Source organism: Miscanthus floridulus, chromosome 2, assembly GCF_019320115.1.
Source record: "Miscanthus floridulus cultivar M001 chromosome 2, ASM1932011v1, whole genome shotgun sequence".
NCBI classification, from domain to species: domain Eukaryota; kingdom Viridiplantae; phylum Streptophyta; class Magnoliopsida; order Poales; family Poaceae; genus Miscanthus; species Miscanthus floridulus.
The window spans coordinates 120286815-120308856 of NC_089581.1; the positions used below are offsets into that span (position 1 = coordinate 120286815).

Sequence of the window (22042 nt, forward strand, 5' to 3'; positions counted from 1 at the left end):
CATTTGGGTAAATGCTGTTAGGAAGCACCTGGATTGAACTTAATGATGCCCAGATAAGCTCTCTGCCACCTAGCTCAAGATCCTCTCAGCCACAGGCTTCACATCCTTGCCATCAGAATCGAGCTTGCTGCCACCGAGCTAAATGAGCTAAATGCCACGCAGAACGAGCTTGAGCTCCAGTGCAGTTGTTGATTGAGGCCCTGGCAATATGAATTGAGGCCGAGGTCATGCCATGGTATCATGTTCTGCAACTACTACAAAATAATCAGTACCAAGGGAGGGGTAGGTAGGTAGGTTAGCATAGCTAGTATAACTGAGGAGAGCAACCACGCTGAGACTCCGAAGCGAACAATCTTCAGTCCTTTGCATCAGCGCTTCCTTTTGTGCCCGAGTTGATATCCAAATCATACAGAGACTTGACTGCAGATGCAACAAGCGATTAAAGCATAAAATTGAACTTGGAGTCGAGAGAAATTTTAGATTGGAGCTCTCAAGATGGATCCCCAAATCATCCAAGATCTTGATTGCAAATGCAACAAACAATTAAGCCATTAAATTGAACTTGGGACTAAAGAAATTTCGTATCAGAGCTGTCAAGAGGGATCCAGATCTTGATTACAGGCACAACAAACGATTAAAGCATCAAACTGGACTTGGAACTAAATAATTCAGATTGGAGCTCTTAAGGTGCAGATTGTTTGGGACGATTGGCGAGCGCTTCAGGGTGCCCAATGGCCAATGCAAGTCGCTTCACCAGCGTGATGCCCTTTGTGTGTGGAGGCAGTGCAGGTGGAGGCTGAGATGACAACATGCCGCAGATTGAGGCTTCAACAGTGATGGCGGTGATTGGGAATTTGATCGATTGGCTAGCCGTCGCCTCCAGTGTGCACAGATGAGGGAATGAGCGGCGCTCCTGATAGTTGTCGTTTTAATTTCCTAACCTCCAGAGACTATTATTTTTTACAACAGTATAGGCCAAATTTCAGTGTGCTAACCATTCATCTAAACAAAATTTCAGGCTCACAAGTTAAAAAAAACAGGGAATGTAATTTACCGGTGTTTTAGCTCTAAAACCTGTCATCCAAACAGCCCCTAAGGATTGTTTAGACGAGGGGGATTCTCTAGGAATAATTGGTGTTTAGTGCATGTTAAAATTGAATCCCAAGGATTTGGATCCAAATCAAGCAGGTCCTTGCATTTTCAGAGAATATTTTGATTTGTCAAAATCTCAGAATGAAATCCTTATGTTTTGATGTTTAAGTTGTTTCCTAGTCCAAATAGGTCCTTAGCTTTTTCATAGAATATTTTGCATTCTCAGTCTCAGCATGAAATCCAGTCTGTGGTGTTCTGATATTTAAGTTGGCCTGCTTTATGAAATGATGGCAGTAAAACCACCAACCTATTGGTTATTTTTTGGTTTTCTTTTGTTAACCATTAAATTGTTCCTCTTTCTAAAAAAGGCAGCGCCTCGCCTAGCACCTAGTATTCTGTCTAGGCCTTTTCCACGTAGATGTGTTTTGGGCTTGATGTATGCATGAAAATGGGGCAAATAGAGATGGAAGAGTTTTTTTTTTTTTTTAATAAAAAACGCAGGAGAGCTGTGTATCGTTATGTTAAGAAGAAAAAAGGTTATAAAGAAACCCTTACAACACATACCCACACACTCCTAAGGAGCGATGTGCGAAATACCTCTACTTGGAAAAGAAGATGAACTATGGTGATATTAATCATAGATACTGATAACACCATTTTTTTTTTGTTTTGGTACGCTAAATTTCCTTTATTTAGCATGGAATGAATCTGACTGTCCATAAAATGTATAAACGCTTAGCAATTCCTGGGTGCTAGGCAGATCCAATGTTTTCCTAATCGGTAAACGGTCTTTACACGGTCGCCCTTCGTTTAGCGTTTAGGTTGTTTACACGGTGTTTAAACGAAGTTAAACGGTCTAAACAGTTTTGTACTTATTTTTTAAAAATACATATAATTATATATGTGCATGTAAAAAATCAAGTATTCTATCAAATATATGTATTTTGTCACTGTAAATAAATAAGTGTTCTAATCTGTAGCACAATATCAAGTATTGATTCCACATTCACATGTCAATCAAATCATGATTAATGATAAAGAAATGAGTCAAATGGTAGTCAATAGCATGATAAATCACAATTGACACACTCACAAACTGACAAATGGCGGCTATTTAGCATGTCTTCATATCAATACAATAGTGCATAACATCACATGAGTACATAAATTCAGATTACACCATGTCTAAACTAAAAATCATTGCCGCATTGGTCATCACAGGCTCACCGCACAAGACCACAGACCAAAGGCAAATTAGTAAATAAGCAAAAGGACATTAGTTGAGTTCTCACAACTCACAAGTCATAACTCTCAGTCACACAAGCACATTAGGTCATCACAGCAAGACGCCAAGACCGCAATCAATTTCAATCACATGTCATAACCAAAAGATCAGCCATCAGTCCATCACTAGCTACTAGCCATGCAAAAGCAAAATTCAGCAGCTCTGTATGTCATTATGACTGTGAGTGACTACTAACTACTCATCATTCTCCCCCTCCTCATCCCCAACAATTGGGACCACATCCTCTTGGTCAGATTCAAAGTCAATCTCATCCTCACTGATTGGTTCTTCTTTTTCAGACTCAAATTCATCTTCTCTCATTTGGGCCAGCCTTGCACTTCGACGAAGTTTCCCACACTCCTCAACCCCACAAGCTTCTTCAATTAATTTCCATGTCAGCCCAGAAACAGGCTCACCATCCTCTTCATCACCACCTTCAACAAGCCATCCCTGAGCTTTAGTTGCTTCAGTTCCCAAAAGAGGATCCATGTTCTGATTCTTCTTAGCCTTCATTTTTTTCGCATTCATCCTATTATTGTATTGAACAAATACAAGTTGGTTGAGACGCTCACATGTCAGCTTGTTCCTTTTTTTTGTATGATTCTGCATAAGCAAATTTAGTTTTAGTTAACAGTCTGAAATCACAAGTTATATAGACATAATTAGAGTTTATAGAAGCACAAAGAGTCGGGAGGCTTACAGATTCAAAACAGCTCCAGTCCTTTCACATCCAGAAGCACTAGAAGTTAAAGAAAGAATCCTTATGGCCATTCTTTGCAGAGTTGGAACCTGTGTTCCATAATTTGTCCACCATGTTGCTACAAGTGAAAATACCAAGGTATATCAAATTATTGCAGAATTAGTCGTTACAGCCAGGTTTTATATCAACTTAAATTACACTGAAATAAATTAGAAGGTGTAGATTCTAGCATGGAAAAAATGTTGATGCAGATTCTAGCATGGAAATAATGTTGCAGCAGATTCTAGCATGGAAAAGCACGTTTCTACAAGTGAAAACAGCAAGGTATATCAATGTACTGCAGAATTACCTGGGTTGAAATCATATTGCTTGCAGCCAGCCTTTGCTACAGGTTTTCCAAAGTGACCTTGTTTCTCTCTAAACTTGCATAGCTCCTCATTGAGCACTTTGTTTTGCTTGTCATAGTCACCATGGTAAAAGGTCTCAACAACAGTGAAGAATCCATCCATGATTTCGTCATTCATGAAGATGGAATCATCATTGTAGCTGTAATATGGATTCAATAAATAAGCAGCCTTATGCAATGGAGTGTCCAGCCTATCCTTCATCTTGTCATCAATGATCTCTATAACATTGTTGTACAGATTGAGATTTCCTGTCTTCTCAATGTTGCGAAAGCCCGTCTTGATATCTTCCTTGGCCTTTATGATGCCCCCATACAGAAATGACAAGGATGGTTTGATATCACTATCAACCATGCGAAGTACCTTGATCAGTGGCTCAAATACCCTCAAGCAAAGTGTAACCCCACTCCAAAAGGTAGGTTTTGTCATTGTGGAAGTAGCTAGGACACCTTTGCTATTCTTCTTGATGTGGCTCAAACCTAAGAATTTGTCCCATTCATCACATTGAGACATTGCCCGTAGTTGCTCCTTCTTCTCATACAAGCTTTGCAAAGTTAGGAAATTGGAAGCAAATCTAGTTACACCAGGCCTCACAATATCTCTCTTCTTTGTATAATTCCTCATCAAAGCCAAGGTTCTATGGTGTGCGTAGATAAAGATGGTCAGTGACTTAGCTTGATCAATGTAGCCCTTGAACTTCTTCATCTTCCCAATTCCTTCAAGCATCAAATTCAGGGTGTGAGTTGCACATGATGTCCAAAATATGTTTGGCCTCTTCACAAAAAGTAAATCCTTTGCTGCCATATTGTTTGAAGCATTATCTGTGACAACTTGGACTACATTTTCAACACCTACTCTCTCAATACAGCCATCCACATACTCAAAAATAAGCTTTCCAGTGTGTGACTCTTCTGAGGTTTCCTTTGATTCAAGAAAGCTTGAGCCAATGGTGCAGTGCATACACATATTCATGATACTTCTCCTTTTCTGGTCAGTCCATGCATCTGTCATGATTGAGCAACCATTCTTAGCCCATTCCTCTTCATGTGCCTTCATCATCTTCTTTGTCTCCTCAACTTCCTCAAACAATAATTTCTCTCTCAACTGGTGCTGGTTTGGTTTCTTTCCACCAGGGCCAAATCTGCCAGCTGCTTCTATAACTTGATCGAACTCTACATTGTTTATCTGGTTAAAAGCCACACCTAAAATGAAACCAAGATATTCACAGTTAGACATTAAAAGCACAGAATGCAAGAAATTCACAGTTAGAACTTATAATGGAGCAAATGACAAGCTGCAAGGCAAGAACTTACCATGCACATACACCCATCTCGCAATGTAGCGCTGCAAGCTATGCATTCTCTCTTTCATTATTGATTCAGTGATTAATTGCTGCCGGATCACCCTTGTGCTGCTTAGGGAGGCTTGATCAAGAGGCATTGTAAAATTATCCATAGGCCCTATTTTCCTAATGGTCTTCCCTCCAGCCGCATCAACCTCTTCTACCTCTGCTATGTTGGTGTCCTCATCAGCATCCGGCGCACCATCAAGGTCCACAGCATCTCTAACCTCTTGTTGTTGAGTAAGCCTAGACTTTTTAGCCTTTTTTGAGTCATCTATGGCTTTCTTGCACTTTTCTTTATCCTTTTCCGTCGATAATTTGCAAGATCTAACCTGCATATTTATTATTTAAAAAAGAAACATTAAGTTCTCAGGAAGAATATAGAATCATGGCTTGATAGAGAATAGATATAATATATTAACCTCGCCACGAATCCCAGCAATATGGAGTTTTAGCCTATGTATTCCTGCCGTCACCTGTAGGCCACAATACTTGCACTTGATCACATTCAAGTTGTTTGGATCCACCAACACTCCATACTCCCACCCAATGTCACTAGAGTTCCTCTTTAGGATCATGGGTTTGCTAGTGGAACCAGAAGGATTAGATGCAGCGGATGACATCCTGCAACTACAAATAATTTAATGAGCAAACTTTAGACAACTATTTAGTATTTATCATTGCATCCTATTCTATCAGAAAGGAGCAGCAGATGCAATCTTGATGTTGGAGTATGAGAGTATGAGTGTATTAGGCCCATGAGGCCCATGTATGACTAATATACATTGCTACCCTTCTAGGGTTAGCCCAATAAGACTTCCACACAATTCTAGCATGGTATCAGACTAGGCTTTCCTCCCTCCCCTTCCCCAACCAGCCGCCAGGCGCCGCCGGCCGGCCGGCCTCTTGCCGCCGCCATGGCTGGCCGCCCTCCCCCTCCCCCTCCCTCCCCAACCTACTTCCACGTTTTCCCCTCCCTTCCCTACCCGTCGTGGGCCCAGCGCGCGGGCGCCGGCCCCCTTGCCGCGGACGCGGATGGCCCGGCCGCCGCCGCTGTCGCTGCGGGCGTGGGCGCGGGCGTGGGTGGCCCAGCCGCCGCTGCGGGCGCGGGCGCAGGCGGCCCCGCCGCCGCGGGCGCGGACACGGGCAGCCTGCCCACTGCCGCCGCCGCCGCTGCTGCAGGGGCGGGCGCGGGCGCAGGAAGCCACGCCGCTGCCGCTGGGGGCGCGGGGGAGACCCTGGAGCCTTTCTTCTTCCCCGCTCCCCCTCCTCTGCCGCCCCCTGCCCCTCTCCAGATGGCAGGGGCCAACTCCGCTCTCGCCGCCGCTCTCGTGGCTGCACGGGCTGCTGCTGCGGACAGCCAGGCCCGGGTGCGGGCGGCCGCCCTCGCTTTGGAGCGCGAGCGCGACGCGGCTGATGCCCTGGCCCGCCAGATCGCTGAGGCGGAGCAGCTCCTCGTCCTCCCTACATCCTACGACACCGCGGCCACCTCCTCAGGCTCGACGGGTCACCGCGCGTCTCGCACCACGGTCATCTGGCACGACCCGGCAGACCCGCACGTGGCTCAGCTCCACTACCAGGCCGGGGGTGTCCAGAACATCCGACTCCTCGTCCCGGTCGTCCTCGAGCCTGTGTCGCCCTCTTACGCCCGCTGGAGGGACCTGGTTCTCCTCACCCTCCGCCGCTACGCCCTCGACGACCACGTCCTAGTCGACGCCTCGGTCGCGGTCCAGACCCCATCGTGGCTGCGCCTTGACAGCGTCGTCCTCTCCTGGATCATCGGGACGATCTCCCTGGACCTCCACGACCTCGTCCGCAACTCTGCTGACGCTCGCCGGGCCTGGCTTGCGCTCGAGGGCCAGTTTCTGGGCAATGCCGAAGCCCGGGCCCTGCGTCTCGATGCGAGCTTCCGCACCTTTGTTCAGGGTGACCTCTCCGTTGGCGATTTCTGCCGGCGCATGAAGAGCATGGCGGACTCCCTCGGCGACCTTGGCTGGCCCGTGGAGGACCGCATTCTGGTCCTCAATGTCCTCCGCGGGCTCAGTGACCGCTACGCCCAACTCCGGACGTGGATCACCCGGCAGAGGCCCTTTCCCTCCTTCCTGCAGGTCCGTGACGACCTTGTCATGGAGGAGCTCACTCAGGGCGTCCAGCCAGGGTCCACCTCCGCGCCAGGGTCCTCGTCTTCCTCGACTGCCCTGGCCGCTACTCCTCCGGCGCGTTCGTTCGCTCCACCGCCGTCGTCGCTTCTTGGTTCTCCTCCCCCCGGGCCGGGCGGGGGTGGGGGGGGGGGGCCGTGGCGCCCGCCGTCGCCGCGGAGGGGGGCGTGGGGGCCGCGGGGGCCACCACACACCGGCTCCTCCAGGGAGCCACCAGTCGCCCGCGACTCCACGGGGTGCAGCCTGGCCCTCTTTCCACAACCCGTGGTTGGGGCGCATCTCCATGTGGCCCTTCCCGGCTCCAGGTGGAGAGCCTCGCCCACCAGTGGCCTTGCTCACTGGAGCTCCTCCGGGGATTTACTCCCCGTCTGCGTGGGCTACACCTCCCGGCGCATCTTCGTGGGTGCCACCTCCCGACACCTTGCCCGGGCCTGTCGGTTGGAACCCGGCGGCCTTGGCCAGATCCTTCAGCACCATGGCCCTGACACCGCCTGCCGGTACCGACTGGATTGCCGACTCGGGTGCCACTTACCACACTACTCCAGACCCTGGTATACTCTCCTCTATTCACCCTCCTTCTCCCTCTCATCCTTCGTCCATCATGGTCGCGAATGGTTCGTGTATTCCAGTCACGTCCGTGGGTGCCGCCGGCACTCATGGTTCCTTTCTTCTTCCTGACATTCTTGTTGCACCCTCTATGGTTCACAACCTTCTTTCTATTCGTCGTTTTACAGCTGACAATTCCTGTTCTGTTGAATTTGACTCTACTGGTCTTACTGTAAAGGATTTGGCTTCCCGGCGTCCTCTTCTCCGATGTGACAGCACGGGACCCCTTTACACCCTTCGGCTTCCGACGTCTGCTTCCTCTTCGTCACCGTCTACTTTGTCAGCTGCCTTCGCCGCCACTCCTTCTTCCACCACTTGGCACCGTCGCCTCGGCCATCCTGGACGTGATGCTCTGACGCAGCTTAGTCGTAGTTCCGACATTGGTTGTACTCGGGCTCACGATGAGCACTTGTGTCATGCGTGCCAGCTGGGCCGTCATGTTCGTCTCCCTTTTTGTTCTTCTTCTTCACATGCTACGCATGTGTTTGATCTTGTACACTGCGACCTATGGACATCTCCTGTCATCAGCATTTCTGGGTATAAATACTATCTTGTGGTGGTTGATGATTTCTCGCATTATTCGTGGACTTTCCCCTTGCGTGCAAAGTCGGATACCTTCACCACTCTTCTCCACTTTTTCGCCTGGGTGTCTACTCAGTTCGGCCTTACCATCAAGGCCGTCCAGTGTGACAATGGCCGTGAGTTCGATAACGGCACCTCCCGTGCCTTCTTCCTCTCTCACGGTGTCCAGTTGCGCATGTCTTGCCCGTATACCTCCTCCCAGAACGGCAAGGCCGAGCGCATGATTCGCACCACGAACGACACCATGCGCACCCTTCTGCTCCAGGCGTCGCTTCCTGCTCGCTTCTGGGCCGAGAGTCTGCACACCTCCACTTATCTCCTCACTTGATGTGTGAGATACTCCATGTCCAGTTCTAAGCAGATGCAATCACCACGAAATTTTTTAATACAGCCATCTCCTTTAGCTGCACTTGTCTGAATAATACAATTACTAAGATACTCAGCAGAAAGTGTTCCCAATTCACAATTCACAAGCTAACTAGTTATTTATCCCATTTGCACGTGTCCAGACATGCCCCAAAGGCCAAAGTTAACCAGGCAGCAGGCATCTAGCCGTGAATGGCTTCCAACAAAGAAGCTGACATAACTGAAAATCAATGTACAGCAGGAAAGGCTAACTAGCTAGGCTCAATTTCAATCAGTAAGTGAGCACATATCTGAAAATGGAGAAGCACGACAAAAAACTCTAGGAAAGCAACTAAGCAAGCACAGACATTCAGATCTACTCATGGAGAGAGTGCAGGACTAAGGCAGTACAGAAGAGTGGATCACCTTGAGCCTGGCACGGTCGTAGAGTTGGAGAAATTAGAGGATTGCAGGAATCACGTTGTCAGTGCAGCCGGCGCCGATGTGGGTCGAGGTGTGTGCAGCCGGCGTCCGCAGCAAGAGGGTGAGGCTTCCTGATGTCTTTACGGCTTCACGAACAGCAAGGGCACAGGCGCACAGCTTCACGAGATGGAGCCGTGGAGGCCATGATGGAGGGCGGCGGCTGGTCGGCGAGCTTGGACGCCGAAACGAGCGGCCGCAGTGGCTACCTGGCGGCGGCGGCTGAGAGGCTCACTGTCTGAGACGAGTGGCAAATGCCAAATGAAAACCCTAGGGCGAGTTTGCGCCGAACTGGGCTTATCTGTTACCAGTTGGCCCAAAATTGACCGCGAGATCCAAAATTTCACTCCCGCCCTTGCGCATGTTTCGCCTGAACGTTCCGTGTCGCCCGTCCAGTCTTGTTTAATGCCGTTCCGTGTCGCCCGTTTATACCGTTTTTTAGCGTTTCGGACTGTGTAAACGGCGGCGACGTTTAATGCACCGAATATGGCCTAAACAAGACAGCATGGTGCCGTTTCCGTTTTCTAAACCGTGTACACGGCCGTTTAGACCATTTAGGCGAACATTGGGTAGATCCCAACCGCCTGCCTAGGGCCTAGCACTTTTTGAAACACTGAGCTGTGCACTTGTTTGCATTCGACTGGTGTCAATATCCTGCTTTCATGCATATTTATCTATTTGTATACATTTTTGGGATACAAGACTATCTTCCCTTCTATTGCTTTTGAGTTTCATATTGGCCACCAATTGAGTTCATTCCTTTTTTTGTGTGTTTCTTGTAGATTTTAGTATCCTGCTTTGTGAAGACATCACATTTTGAGGAGTTTCTCAATGTCCAGGTAATATGCCTTTCCATTGTTTGATATTTGTCTTGCAAGAAAGCGTAGGAACATGTTATGTTGGCATTCGCCTATGGTGTCTGCTGAAAATATATGGTCTGTCACTCTGGACCCTTATTTTCTAGCTTGTGTTGTTCAAATAAATTACTCAGGTCAGTAGGAATGCTTATAGAGTAAAGCATTTTGACAGTTTCACCCATTGAATGTCACTATGTTGAAACTTTCAGAACTATGAGTATTTTAGTTTAGATTTTACGGTTTCCTTCCATTCTGGTGTTAGTGTTCTGAGCAGTTGCCAAGATGACTGAAAAAAAAGCAAATTAAATCTTAGCCATTCAACCGTACATCATTCCTTTCAAAGAAAAGAAAATTTTAAATAAATGGGCATAGAACTGCATGACTACTTTAGCATGTCCTATAAACTCCTAATGTTTGAATCTTGGGCCCAGTACATGTGGTTTTACTTGAACTCTGCCATTGAACCTTGATTATAACAAGGGTTTCTGAACTAATCTGGTTGCTTTTGACCTGTTGTGCATCAATATTTTGGACTTCCTTACATGGGAAAACTATTCAAATTTTCATTGGAGAAGCTTAGGATGCCATTTTGGCATGACATCCATTTGAATCGAAGAATTTCAGCTTGATTTTAGGCTGCATTTTGTATAAACTAGGAGGCATCACACCATGCTAAAAAAACCATACTAAAAAATAATTAACATGGGTTTTCTGTGTTCCAAATTACACAGGAAGCTGTTATGTTGGATCTTCTTAGAATAGTTGGGCATCACAAAACAAGGCTTGCTACCCAAATTCGAACAGTTCAGAAATCATATGGCAATGCAGACTTTGATAACATTCCTTTTGGAGAGGACATGTATAGTCGCATCCGTGGCCGTCCACTTCTGATTGATACATCTGCAAGGATCAGTGATGACAAACCCAAGCCTCGACCTGTATCATCACGTGAGGAGCAGAAAGTCAAGACAAATGGCTCGGTAGAGACCAAGTCCGCTTCACCTGAAAATGCTAGTTTAAGCAACTCTGAAAAGCAGGAACAGAAAAAAGTGGTACCTGAAGATGCTCGGGTGAAGAACATTAAGAGTGATAATGTGACGCCAGTAACACCGTCTTTAGATCCTGCTACGTCAACTTCTACGGCTGGTAAAGGGAAGACACGTGAACCAGAGCCCACTGAGCGGCAAGGCGATGGGTCAGTCTTGGTGGCTAATCCAAAGAAAGAATCTAGACCAGTTTTTGAAGATAACATTGTTCTGGGCGTAGCCCTTGAGGGCTCCAAGAGGACACTGCCTATTGAAGAAGGAAATCCTTATCAGTCACTATCTGAGACTGAACTGGACACGGAAGAGGCGGCTTCATCACCAAAGGATAAGATAGGTCAAAGCCCAAAACTTTGAGGTCAAGAAAAAGGCCGTTCAGAGGAATCTCGATAGGTTAGCCGAGTTCAAAGTGTAATCCTTGTGAAGATTTGCCACCAAGCCTACCTTTTTTGTGCGCTTGTGCAAATGCAATCTACCACACCAGTGTTCTACGTTTAAGGTGTAAATTGCCACTGATGATTATTCAGGGAACATTACCTGTTGAAATATATCAGTCGTATTGCTATAGGCTTGTAAAGAAGCGCAAGTGCTTGAACAAGCATTTTGTACAGATTCTGCTATTGCTGATTTAACTGGCTTCTTGCATATGCATCGGCAATTCAGCATGTGCGTTTGTAACTGTCGTCTCCGTTTCCAGGTTTGGGGACCAAAATCGAATACCGCGCGGCGCTAAAGTACCTATCGCTGCGATGAGAATAGCATCGCTAAAAATGACGCAAAAGCGCTTATAGCTGAAGTAGCGGAGGAAAGCGAGGTTGCATAGCACTGGTCTGTTCCAACTTCCGACCGCTATAACGGTGTTATAACATCGTTATAGTACACTATTCTTAAAAAGTTGGAGCATATGAATTTCAGAAATTCTAATTTGAGTTTACCTCTGCCAATTGGCTGCCGGCAAACGACGATCACAATTGGCCCCCGGCACTCAGGCTCCACAGCGTGGCCAAAGACGTGCACCGCTGGTGGCGCGCAGATCAAGACGAGGGTGAGGGTTGAGTTGAGGTGCCTACGTGTGTTCGGTGTTTAAACATTTTTGGCATGGAATTTAGAGGTTTTTGAATTTCGTATAAATGTGTTCTAGTCAATTTGAAAGGTTTCCGCAATAAATTGAAAGTTTGGCGAAGAAAGTTTAAGGTGGGTTGGAGGTTTACGGACTGGAGTGGCGCTGCAGTGCAGGAGTACAACATTATCGAAGCGCATTTGCTCTCTAGCCTCTGGCTACCTCACCGGGAAGAAGCCTGCCGCTGCTCCGCCGTTTCCGCCATTTGACATGACATCGATGCGCATCGCTGCTCCAAGGACATATATTCTCTTTTGGATGGTATGGTATTATCCTCGTTAATTGACTTAGGCATCACGTCCCCAATTTTATACAATTTGGCCCCCCTTTTTTTTAAAGAAAATTTACGTTTGGCCTCCGAGAAGACGTAAACTCATCTTTGGACCCTGGGGATCGGCGCCAGGACTCATAGCGCCGAGGTAACACGTCTCGGCGCCATAAATCTTGGCTCTGAGGTGCCTGGCTGTGCACAGCAGGGCATCCTAGGTGGTGTTGACGTGGCCGGTACCTCAGCGCCGAGGTCGGCGCCATGTATTCTGGCGCCGACCATAGATTAACCGTGTGTGGCCGCAGCTCTGTCTCTCCCTCTCACCGCCGCCGCCAGCCAGCCCTGCTGTCGCCCGCGCCTCCTCCGCCGGCTGCCGCTTGCTCCACCGCAGCAGGCCGCCGCCCACCGTCCCCCGCGCATCGGTCGCCTCCCTCGCTCCCCCATCCACTCCCTCAGCCGCCCTCGTTGCCCCAGAGCTTCCTCCGCGCGCACCGGCGGCGAGGGCGGACCCTGCTTCTCCCCAGCGCCCCCGTCGACCAGCGGGCCGCCGGCGGCCGAGTCTGGCGGCACCCCCGCACAACCCCCCCCCCCCCACCCATTGGCTCCCTCGGCTCCTAGTGATGCCACCGGCTCCCTCGGCTCTCAGGTTTTTTTTTCTTTAGTTTTTTTAATTGAGTTAGTTTAGATAATGTAGTTATTTATTTTATATAGTTATGTAGTTTGGTAAAGCTTTTTTAGTTATTTAGTGATTTTATTGATGTAATTTAGTTAGCTAATTTAGGTAGATATTTATTTAGCCAATTTAGTTAGATAGTTAGGTAATTTAGTTATATAGGTAGTACTTGTAGTAGATGTAGTTAGATAGATAGGTGGTTTAGATTAGATACTTATTTATTTAGGTAGAGAGTCAGAAACTTTTATATGTATGTAATTTAGTTATACCTATATTAGTTAAATCCGTAATAACTTTGGTGCTGTGCATACCAACTAGATGGACACCGTAGTCACCCTGTATCATGGAGGAAGTGTGGAGAAAGATGAGTTTGAGAATATCAGTTTTGTTGGAATGCAAAGGGTACCAGTGATATTCGATGATCGGCTATTGTTTTCTGAGTTGTTTGGTAGGGCTCGTGATGAGCTTAAATGCAATTCAAATGAAGATGCCATCTTAGTTGAGGGGTACTTCACCATGGCAGGTCAAGGACAATTTTGAGGCGGTTAGTCCCAATTGCATCAGAGGCTCAATGGGACAAATATGTCAAAATTGTCATGAAGAATGAGTTTCAATGTTTGAATTTGGTTGTGCAGAAGTTGTCCAATGATCCCACCCCTCATGGGTATTCACCCCTAATGTTCATTCACCCCCTCATGAGTTGTCGCTAGCACCAGAGAATCCGGCACCCTCTGAGCCTCTGTTACCCAACCGTGAGGTGGATGTGGAAGATGTGGTTGTGGTGCCCGATGCTCAATCCGCCCCGAATGAGGTTGGTGTATGTCCTGGTGTCCGTGCAGAATGTGGGACTGATGATGTTGTTGGTGCCCCTCAGGAGATCCCTTTGACCCAGAATCATCCTAGTAAGTGATTTAGTAACACTTTGGCTTTCCTTATTCTTTGTTCATTCCATTCCTTTGTCTCAGTGCTATCTATATTTGTGCTTTAAATGTAAGAGCCAATCCTGATCACGATGGTTGTGCTTCTGTTCCTCCATCAACCAATGTGGACCCAGGGTTTATGGCCTCTAACAGTGTAGATGTTGATATTGCGGATGATGAGGAGCCTTATGGCACATCAAGGGCCGTTGATTCTGATGATGACCGCCTAGTTGCAGCTTTGAGCGAACAAGAAATGGAGCTCATCAGATGCTTGTGTCCTGATCGTGATCCACTGGTTCATGAATTCAACTATCTTAGTCATTCTCAACATGCTTATGGAGAAGGAAGAGATGACGAGCTGTTAGAGGCTCCTGAGGCCGATGACAGCGTGGAAATTCAGAAGGGCATGGTCTTCAAGGACTTGCCCACCTTAAGAAGGTGGCTACAAGAATATTCTGTGAGACGTAAGAGACCATTCAAGGTGAGGCACTCCTATGTGGAGCACCGTTACACGGTGGTGTGCAAGATGGCAGATTACAATTGGAGGGTCTGTGCTCGCAAATAGAAGGCCATAGGGAAATTCAAGATCACCAAAATTGTAGGTCCACACACTTGTGCCCAGACAGATCTAAAATAGAAGCATAGACAATTGACCTCTACCCTTATTACCAGAAATTTATACACAACTTTGAAGGGTCAGCCCAACTTAAAGGTCATGACAATTATGGAGATGACTAAGGACGAGGCACAAGATGGTCATGGACCAGGTTTTCGGTAGAACAAGGCGATGGAGAGCAACCCCTTTCTTACTGACCCCGAGCAGAACCAATGTGGCAAATATGGTAGACTTGGGCATAATTCACGTACATGCCATTGGCCGCTTAGTCAGGTGAAAATAACTAATGTTTCACATACAACCAAAAAGTTATTTATTTGTTCATATAAAACTAATCTATACTTTCTCATTACATTTTGTAGGATGGAGCCATTTCACCTGCTGGAGCCGTACTACGAGGAGAACCAACGAGGATGACTCACCACGGAGGGGGAGGTAACGACTTTACTTCTGCTTGTTATTTTTTCTCTGCACATGTACTTATGTTCATGAATTAATCTAATAATTTCTATTCTTTGTAGGAACTATGGATTCACTAGGTGGGTCGATCCTCGACCTATTTATCCACATGCGGAGTACATCTACTACCTGCAGGACTGTATCTTTGATCTAGAAAGGGAAGTTAGTAGCGGTTACAAGGACGACGAACAGGACGACAACAACAATGGTGCCAGTTCATAAGAGGCACTCTACAATAATCCATATTGCACCTGCCCTAATCAAAGGAACAAGGGTCCTCCGCCGCCGCCACCACCAACAATGGGAGGATACTATGGAGAAGGTACAACACAATTTGCTATGTGGCCACACTACTAGGACAAACCAATTTTTTTAACGGGCCACATGCATGTGTTTTTTTGTTTAATCACCTAAGGCATGTTAGGGTTAGTCGAAGGAACTATGTATCCTTGTTTGGCACATGTTCTCACATGCCATTTCATGTGCTTGTTGTTTGCTTCAATTACCTAAGACATGTTAGGTTTAGTCCAGGACCTCTGTACCCTAGTTTGGTATATGTTATCACATGCCATTTCATGCGTTGTGTGTGTTGAATTAGATAATCCACTAATTCGTTACATTTTATTTGCACTATGTGAGCTCGTTTCACTACCTATGCAATATTAAACTCAATATTATGACAACAAATAATAAACCAACAACACTATGAAATGTCCAATAATAGAGCACATTAATCAACATAACAACATTTGAAGTACATGATGACAAACTAAATAACGCAGAACATGCCCTAGGTATGTCCATACTTAAAGTGCATTACATGAAAACACAATGCAAAGTCCAAAATTAGACAATATTGTTCATGAATAAATCATACAACTAGCAAGTCATGAAGACTACTGAGTGCAACGAGGCCACTTTCCCTTCCTCTGGGCATCGGGATTCTCCTCCATCGCTGCCTTCGCTCAGAGCGCACGCTCAAGCTTCCTCTCCCTCTCCTCCCTGTACGAAGCAACACGCCTCCTTTCCTCCACTTGTGCTCCTTTTCTAGAGCCTCCTCTCTGCATCTCTTCTCCATCATCTCCTTGTCCTCCACCTCCCACCATAATAGTTTCTGCATCCACTCCTTGTCTTCCGACTTGATCTCAGTGTCGATCCACTGCTCAAAATCATAGAGCGGTGGAGGGGTCTGCAACAAATGCAATTGTTACAAAACAAATAAATCATGCAAGACTTCATTTGACACAAAAAAATTTAAACAACATCAATTTCTCACCATCTTGTTAATGCGGCACTGACGAAGTGTAGGCTCAAACGCAAAATTGGCACACATCCAATACCTCTATCTATACGTGTCCTCTTCATCGGACTTGGCCATCTTGCAAGGATGGCTGCAAAAGCACATGGGCACTGGAACACCACTAGGCAGAGGCAACGGGTCGAAGGCATTTCCGGTCATTCGGCCATAACTACAATTGAACCAAATTTGTTCTAAGAACCGAAAGCAATGAACATTAAACCCTAAACCTAGGGTTTTTCTATTTGTTGCACGTAAATTAAAACATAATTTAACACAATGATAAGAGATTACCTTGACTTACTAGCTTTACTATGCCTTAGCATCCTACCGTTATATAATACAAAAAATAAAAAATCACTTCAACCATTAGGTAATAACGTATCTAGGGTTGCAAAATAGACGTAATATATACCAAATCAATACGTAAAAAATGATAAGGGGAGAGAGGATACCTTACTCGCGAAGATGTATGGATCAAATCCAAGTATCCAAGGTCAAATTCGTCGATTCAAGATATTGGGTGGGTTAGGGAGAGGAAGAAACCGAGAGGGAGGAGGAAGAAATAAGAGCAACCTCGGCAAGGGAAACTTGGCTGTGGGTTTAGAATCCATGCTCGGCGCCAAGATCTGTGGCGCCGAGGTCGGCACCAAGATCTGTGGCGCCGAGGTACCGGCCACGTCAACGCCACCTAGGATGCCCTGCTGTGCACGGTCAGGCACCTCAGAGCCAAGATCTGTGACGCCGAGATATGTTACATCGACGCCATGAGTCCTGACGCCGACCCCAAGGGTCAAAAGATGAGTTTACATCTCACAGGGGGCCAAACGTAAATTTTCTTAAAAAAAGAGCCAAATTATAAAAAATTGGGCATCACGTCCTTGATTCTTTTCGATCCGGTGGTCCCCATTATTACTTGAGTTGAAAACTGCACTGAACAAGGCCTTGTTTAGTTGGCGAATTTTTTGGCGAAATGGTACTGTAGCACTTTCGTTGTTATTTGACAATTAGTGTCCAATCATAGTCTAATTAGGCTTAAAAGATTTGTCTCGTAAATTTCGTCTAAACTATGTAATTAGTTTTATTTTTTATTTATATTTAATGCTTCATACATGCGTCCAAAGATTCGATGTGACGAAGAATCTTGAAAAATTTTGCAAAATACAAGGAAACTAAACGGTACCCAAGTGTGATCCGCCTCTTGAGCTTTATAACGATGTCAGCCTTTTCTTTCTCGTGCATACAGCTTAAAAGTATTTGTTTGTGCTTTTGGGCACCTGTGTTGATCACTACTGTGTGTCTAGCTGTCGTATATATCTTACATTCTTTTTATAGCAAGGCGCTTGCAAGATCCAATACTGTAACGACATCCGTAGCTTCAGCAAACTCGCAAGAAAACACATTCGCCTAGCCAGCCAGCTGTAACTTCGCTTTCTCCGACCCCCAGTACGTACGTGGAAGTTTTGCATGTTCCATTTCACCATAATCTATGTTTGTGCAAGTATGTCTTTATGTTTATTTTAGGTTCTGGGCAAAAGAGTGCGTGTGCGTGCAACATTTGTTTTGTGATACTGGAACTCCAGTTTAACAGTAAAGGGTGGATTGCAATTCCTCCCCTTCTTTGTGCAAGTATGTCTTTATGTTTATTTTAGGTTCTGGGCAAAAGAGGCAACTTACTCGTGCATTTTTGTACAGCTAGATAGGGCCACATGCACGATAAATGTAGTAGCCTTTAGTCTACTACTGCACCGCCACACGCACCATGCATATCATATCACTGCAAAAGCAAACAAGCGGGCACTGATGCATGGCGTGGGTCACACTCGCTCACACTACAGACGAAAGGAAAAATAAGCAGTGCCAATGCACAAAGAAAGAAGGTGGTGGTGGACGATGGACCCCAAGGACAAGGAGGCTAGCAGCAGGAAATAAGCCCATGCCCTAACAGAGAGAGAGATCCTGCTGGGCAAAGTGCATCTTGATTCTTGTGGGTGAAAAAGGGGAGGACCGACCAAGTTGCTTGCATTGTGTCTGTCAGTGTCTCTCTCTCTCTCCAAGCCTAGCTCCTCCATCTCCATGCAGGCGTGCATGCCCTGCAGGTGCCCATCATCTCGATCTCTCTGATAAACCTAAAAAGGGGCTCCCACTACCTCCTGTTACTATGCTATGGCCTCTGGGCTCCCATGCATCCCGGCCCGGTATCGTCATGTTCGCTTTATAAGCCGTATTTTCTCAGTCAATGAACAGTATTTTTCTCTCACAACAAATCAGTCATGACTTATCAGCTAAAACGAACATGTATATCGTCGTCGTGGTCCAAGTTCTAGCCCACCTGGGCACCCAGTCAGCGATACATCGCGTTGCTGTTGCTACCTAGTGCGAGGTAGAACCTCGAAAGCGAGCTCCCTGCCTTACCTTCATGGTGATATGATTGCTACACATGGCGGTAACAGTACGTAGCATGATTTGTATCTAGAAAGATGAAAGGGCATCTTCTAGTAGTAGGCAGCAATATTTTCCTCCATGAAATATCCATTTTAATCTCTCGGAACATTGATTTAGTCCCTTTTTTTCACTAGCTGTTTTTTCTCTGTATCTGTCGGTATTGTTCTCTCTGTATACATAACGGTGTGTTTGGTTCTAGAGGTGAGGTGGGATAGGACGGGACGAGCCTTTTTTTAGATGTTTGGGTGGGAGACAAGCAATGGAGTCAGGGACATCCCACCTGAAATTTTCGATGAGATCTAAGCTGGACTCGCTCGTCCTAGCTTCTTTCACGTTGTGCTCTTCCGTGAGGATCATGAACGTTTTTTTGTAAATGCAAGAGGAAGAATTGCTTAGATACCCGAGGCTTACTTGGGTCATGATGTAAATGCTTTCGCTAATAAAGCTATTGATGGGAGAGGCGAAATTGTCGCTTCAGAATCCCGGCTCTGGCACCACCACCTGCGCCCTACTCGGCCCTGCCTTGGTCCCAGTCTAGGTGAGGTCTGCCGTGGGAGACCTCCGGCGGTCTAGCCTGGGCGTGGGTGCGGGCGATGACCTTTGACGTTGGGGTGCTAGGGGCATAATGACCTCAGGTGTGGAACTATGGGGAGAGCGGCGGTAGCGGTGGACGAAGCTGAATGAAAGCTGGGCGGTGCAGAAGCAACCGGGGAAGAAGAAAAGAAACAGAAGTATATGACGATGACAAATGGGTCCATGGATGCATGTGTTAGTTTCAAAACACAAAGTCATCCATCCTCGCAATTCATTCAACCAAACATAAAACTAGAATGACTCTATCCGCTCAACCAAATACTACGGTGGAACAGTCTCATCCCAAAAATCAAGGATAGGACTATCTCATCCCACTTCCTCCAAGTTTATCGATCTCCAAACCAAAAGCAACCTAAGAGGTTGAGAGGCTATTGTGTTTTCTACTTTTTCTTGTCCTGACTTAAATATAAAAAATCTAATATATTTTGTTGCAAGTCAAAGTGTCAAAGTATCTTAAATAATGTAAGGATATCTTATTAGTTTGGCAATTTATTGCAGATATCTATGGCCATTCTAATTTATATCTTTCCTAGACATGGTGTCCTTGTCAGTGACTCAGTGTGCTTAGCTGTTGTGGACGTAGTTTTGAGACAAAGAGGGTTCGATATATAAATAAATACGAACATTGTCCATATTTGGTTGGTAGCTAGATTCATTTTAGTTTACACGTACGGTACGGGAGCCTTTACAATTGGCAAATTGGCAACTACACCATGTACTTAGGGCCTCTTTGGCACGGCTTATGTCGGCTTCGGCTTCATCTATTTTGCACAAATCGAGGCACTGTAGCGTGGAACTGTTTTGTAAGTCGGAGTTAAAATGAACTAGAAGCCGGGAAAATCTAGTTTTTCTGGCTTCACCGGCTTTGGCTTCACCGGTGAAGCCGTTTTGGATGAGCCGTGGCAAAGGAGGCTTTAATGATGGTACGCACGGGATAGATATAAACTATATGTAGGCAGAGCCATCCAAGATGTGAACTTTTCACACCTTATTCTTTCGACGTGCCGTGGCGGGTCCAATTTTCCGGGCCGCCGGCTGCAGCTTTTTGTAAGTGATGATAACAGATAACTATGTCAGCATAAGAACCTTTGTAGACTTCTTTTACCCGCCTAAAATATAATATCCTCGCTAGAACATGCAGCTAATCCATCCACGCTTAGGCGCCCATGCCACAAGGCTTCCTCCTCTCTTCTCTGCTTCGTTTTTTTTTTCTGCGAGACCCAGTTACAGACGTGGACGCTCACATACACGAGCGCACACTCAACCCTTTGAACATACGCACACATACACTATCCCTATGAGCACCTCCGAAGAACTGAGTTGGACCCGCAAATCTCGTTCACCTTCACCTTGTGCCCTCCAACATCTATATCTCTTCGCTGTTCGCAGCATTGTCCCTGCCCATTGGGCCTGATCAAATGCCAAGTCAAGTTGGAATTGGGTTAGATCAGAAAAAAAAACTGTCAGATTAAAATCTTTGGCTCGAGTATGACCCGACACGCTAACGAGTTTGGCTATTTCTTGGATTTTCCTACTTTGGGAGTTGAGTCGGGTCATGAGTCGAAAATCATGATTTAAACTTGACCCGACGCACTGGTGGGTCAGATCAAATCGAGGTTTTTTAAGTGGCATGATCAGGTCTAATGTCAAGTCGATTAAAATCTATGAGACATGTGTCACTTGTTGAAACTGTGAATAAAGGGGGCTCTTTTTCTCTTGTCATATATAAGCATGTTTTTCATTAAGAATAAGACAAAGAAATGTACAGAAGCAATACTAAGCTCTGGCTTAGAGCATCTCTAAGAGTATTTTAAAAACCCACCCTCTAAGTCATTATTTGAAGAGTCATTTAAATAAAATCATTTTCTATATTTTTTATTCACTCTTCGACAATTTTTCTATAGCTTATGCTGTGCCGGTGCCAGCACACCTTTTGTTATATTCCAGCGGCCGGCCGGCGTTCGATCGTCGACCAGATGACATTCTTGGATCCGCCCTATCGCTCTCGTCTCCTCCGTCCTCACGCGATAATGACACTCCCTTTTATTTCTACCGTGTGGCTGGCCCATCCATCACTGGAAGGCACCATACCTTTCCAATTCCACGTATATATCACTTGCATATTATTGGGGTGACTTTCTATATTAACTGCCGCTTATGCATATTGGAGTGCCCTTTTCTTTTTGTTCCATCAGATGTCCCACTGCGGATGGGGACCTATGCACACCTTGCCTTTTTCACGCACCTCTGCTTGCCTGTATAGGAACGCACGCAGTGTGGTTTCGTTCTATGCGCTCGCATATGTGATGGTCATTTTATTAGGAATGCAAAAAACATATATAGGAATCCTATAAGAACACATAAGAACGCAGTTGCAAAACGGAGAATTGGGGAAAACATGGGAATTAGGAAAGGAAGTTCACTAAGAGGTTGTTTGAGTGGCGCATGCTGAGTTTCCTACATTTTTTCCCTCCTATCGCGCTTCTTAGTAGCTGTTTATTATTGAGTAATAAAAAGATGGAGGCAGGGAGATTTGAACTTAAGATCTCTCACTTTAGCCCTTGTGTGCATTACGATCTCAACTCCACCACGTACCTAACTTACAAAAGATATATGCTTTCCCTTTAAATTTAGTTTGGAGGCAATCCGGGACTAAATAAAGCCTCCTGCACCGACACGTCTTTGGTGATCGTTACAACCGGAACTAAAGGGTGAAATTAGTCCCGGTTTATATATTACAAACCGAGATTAAAGG

General features: G+C 46.0%; 1 protein-coding gene and 1 pseudogene across 3 annotated transcripts in view; both read left to right on the forward strand.

The window, feature by feature from the left end:
• The window catches only part of LOC136528718 (mechanosensitive ion channel protein 2, chloroplastic-like), a 32191-nt gene extending 20664 nt beyond the window's left edge, over nucleotides 1–11527 (forward strand). For 2 of the 3 annotated variants that reach the window (XM_066521698.1, XM_066521704.1), the window contains 3 exons: nucleotides 4901–5032; nucleotides 9778–9834; nucleotides 10584–11527. In XM_066521698.1, the coding sequence (XP_066377795.1) occupies nucleotides 4901–5032; nucleotides 9778–9834; nucleotides 10584–11252 (858 nt within the window). In that variant the 3' untranslated portion in view covers nucleotides 11253–11527. The remainder of the gene's footprint in view (nucleotides 1–4900; nucleotides 5033–9777; nucleotides 9835–10583) is intronic. The other variant, XM_066521708.1, reaches the window with a different exon arrangement.
• On the forward strand, nucleotides 5741–9769 carry LOC136513505 (uncharacterized; annotated as a pseudogene).
• Nucleotides 11528–22042: the final 10515 nt, after the last annotated feature.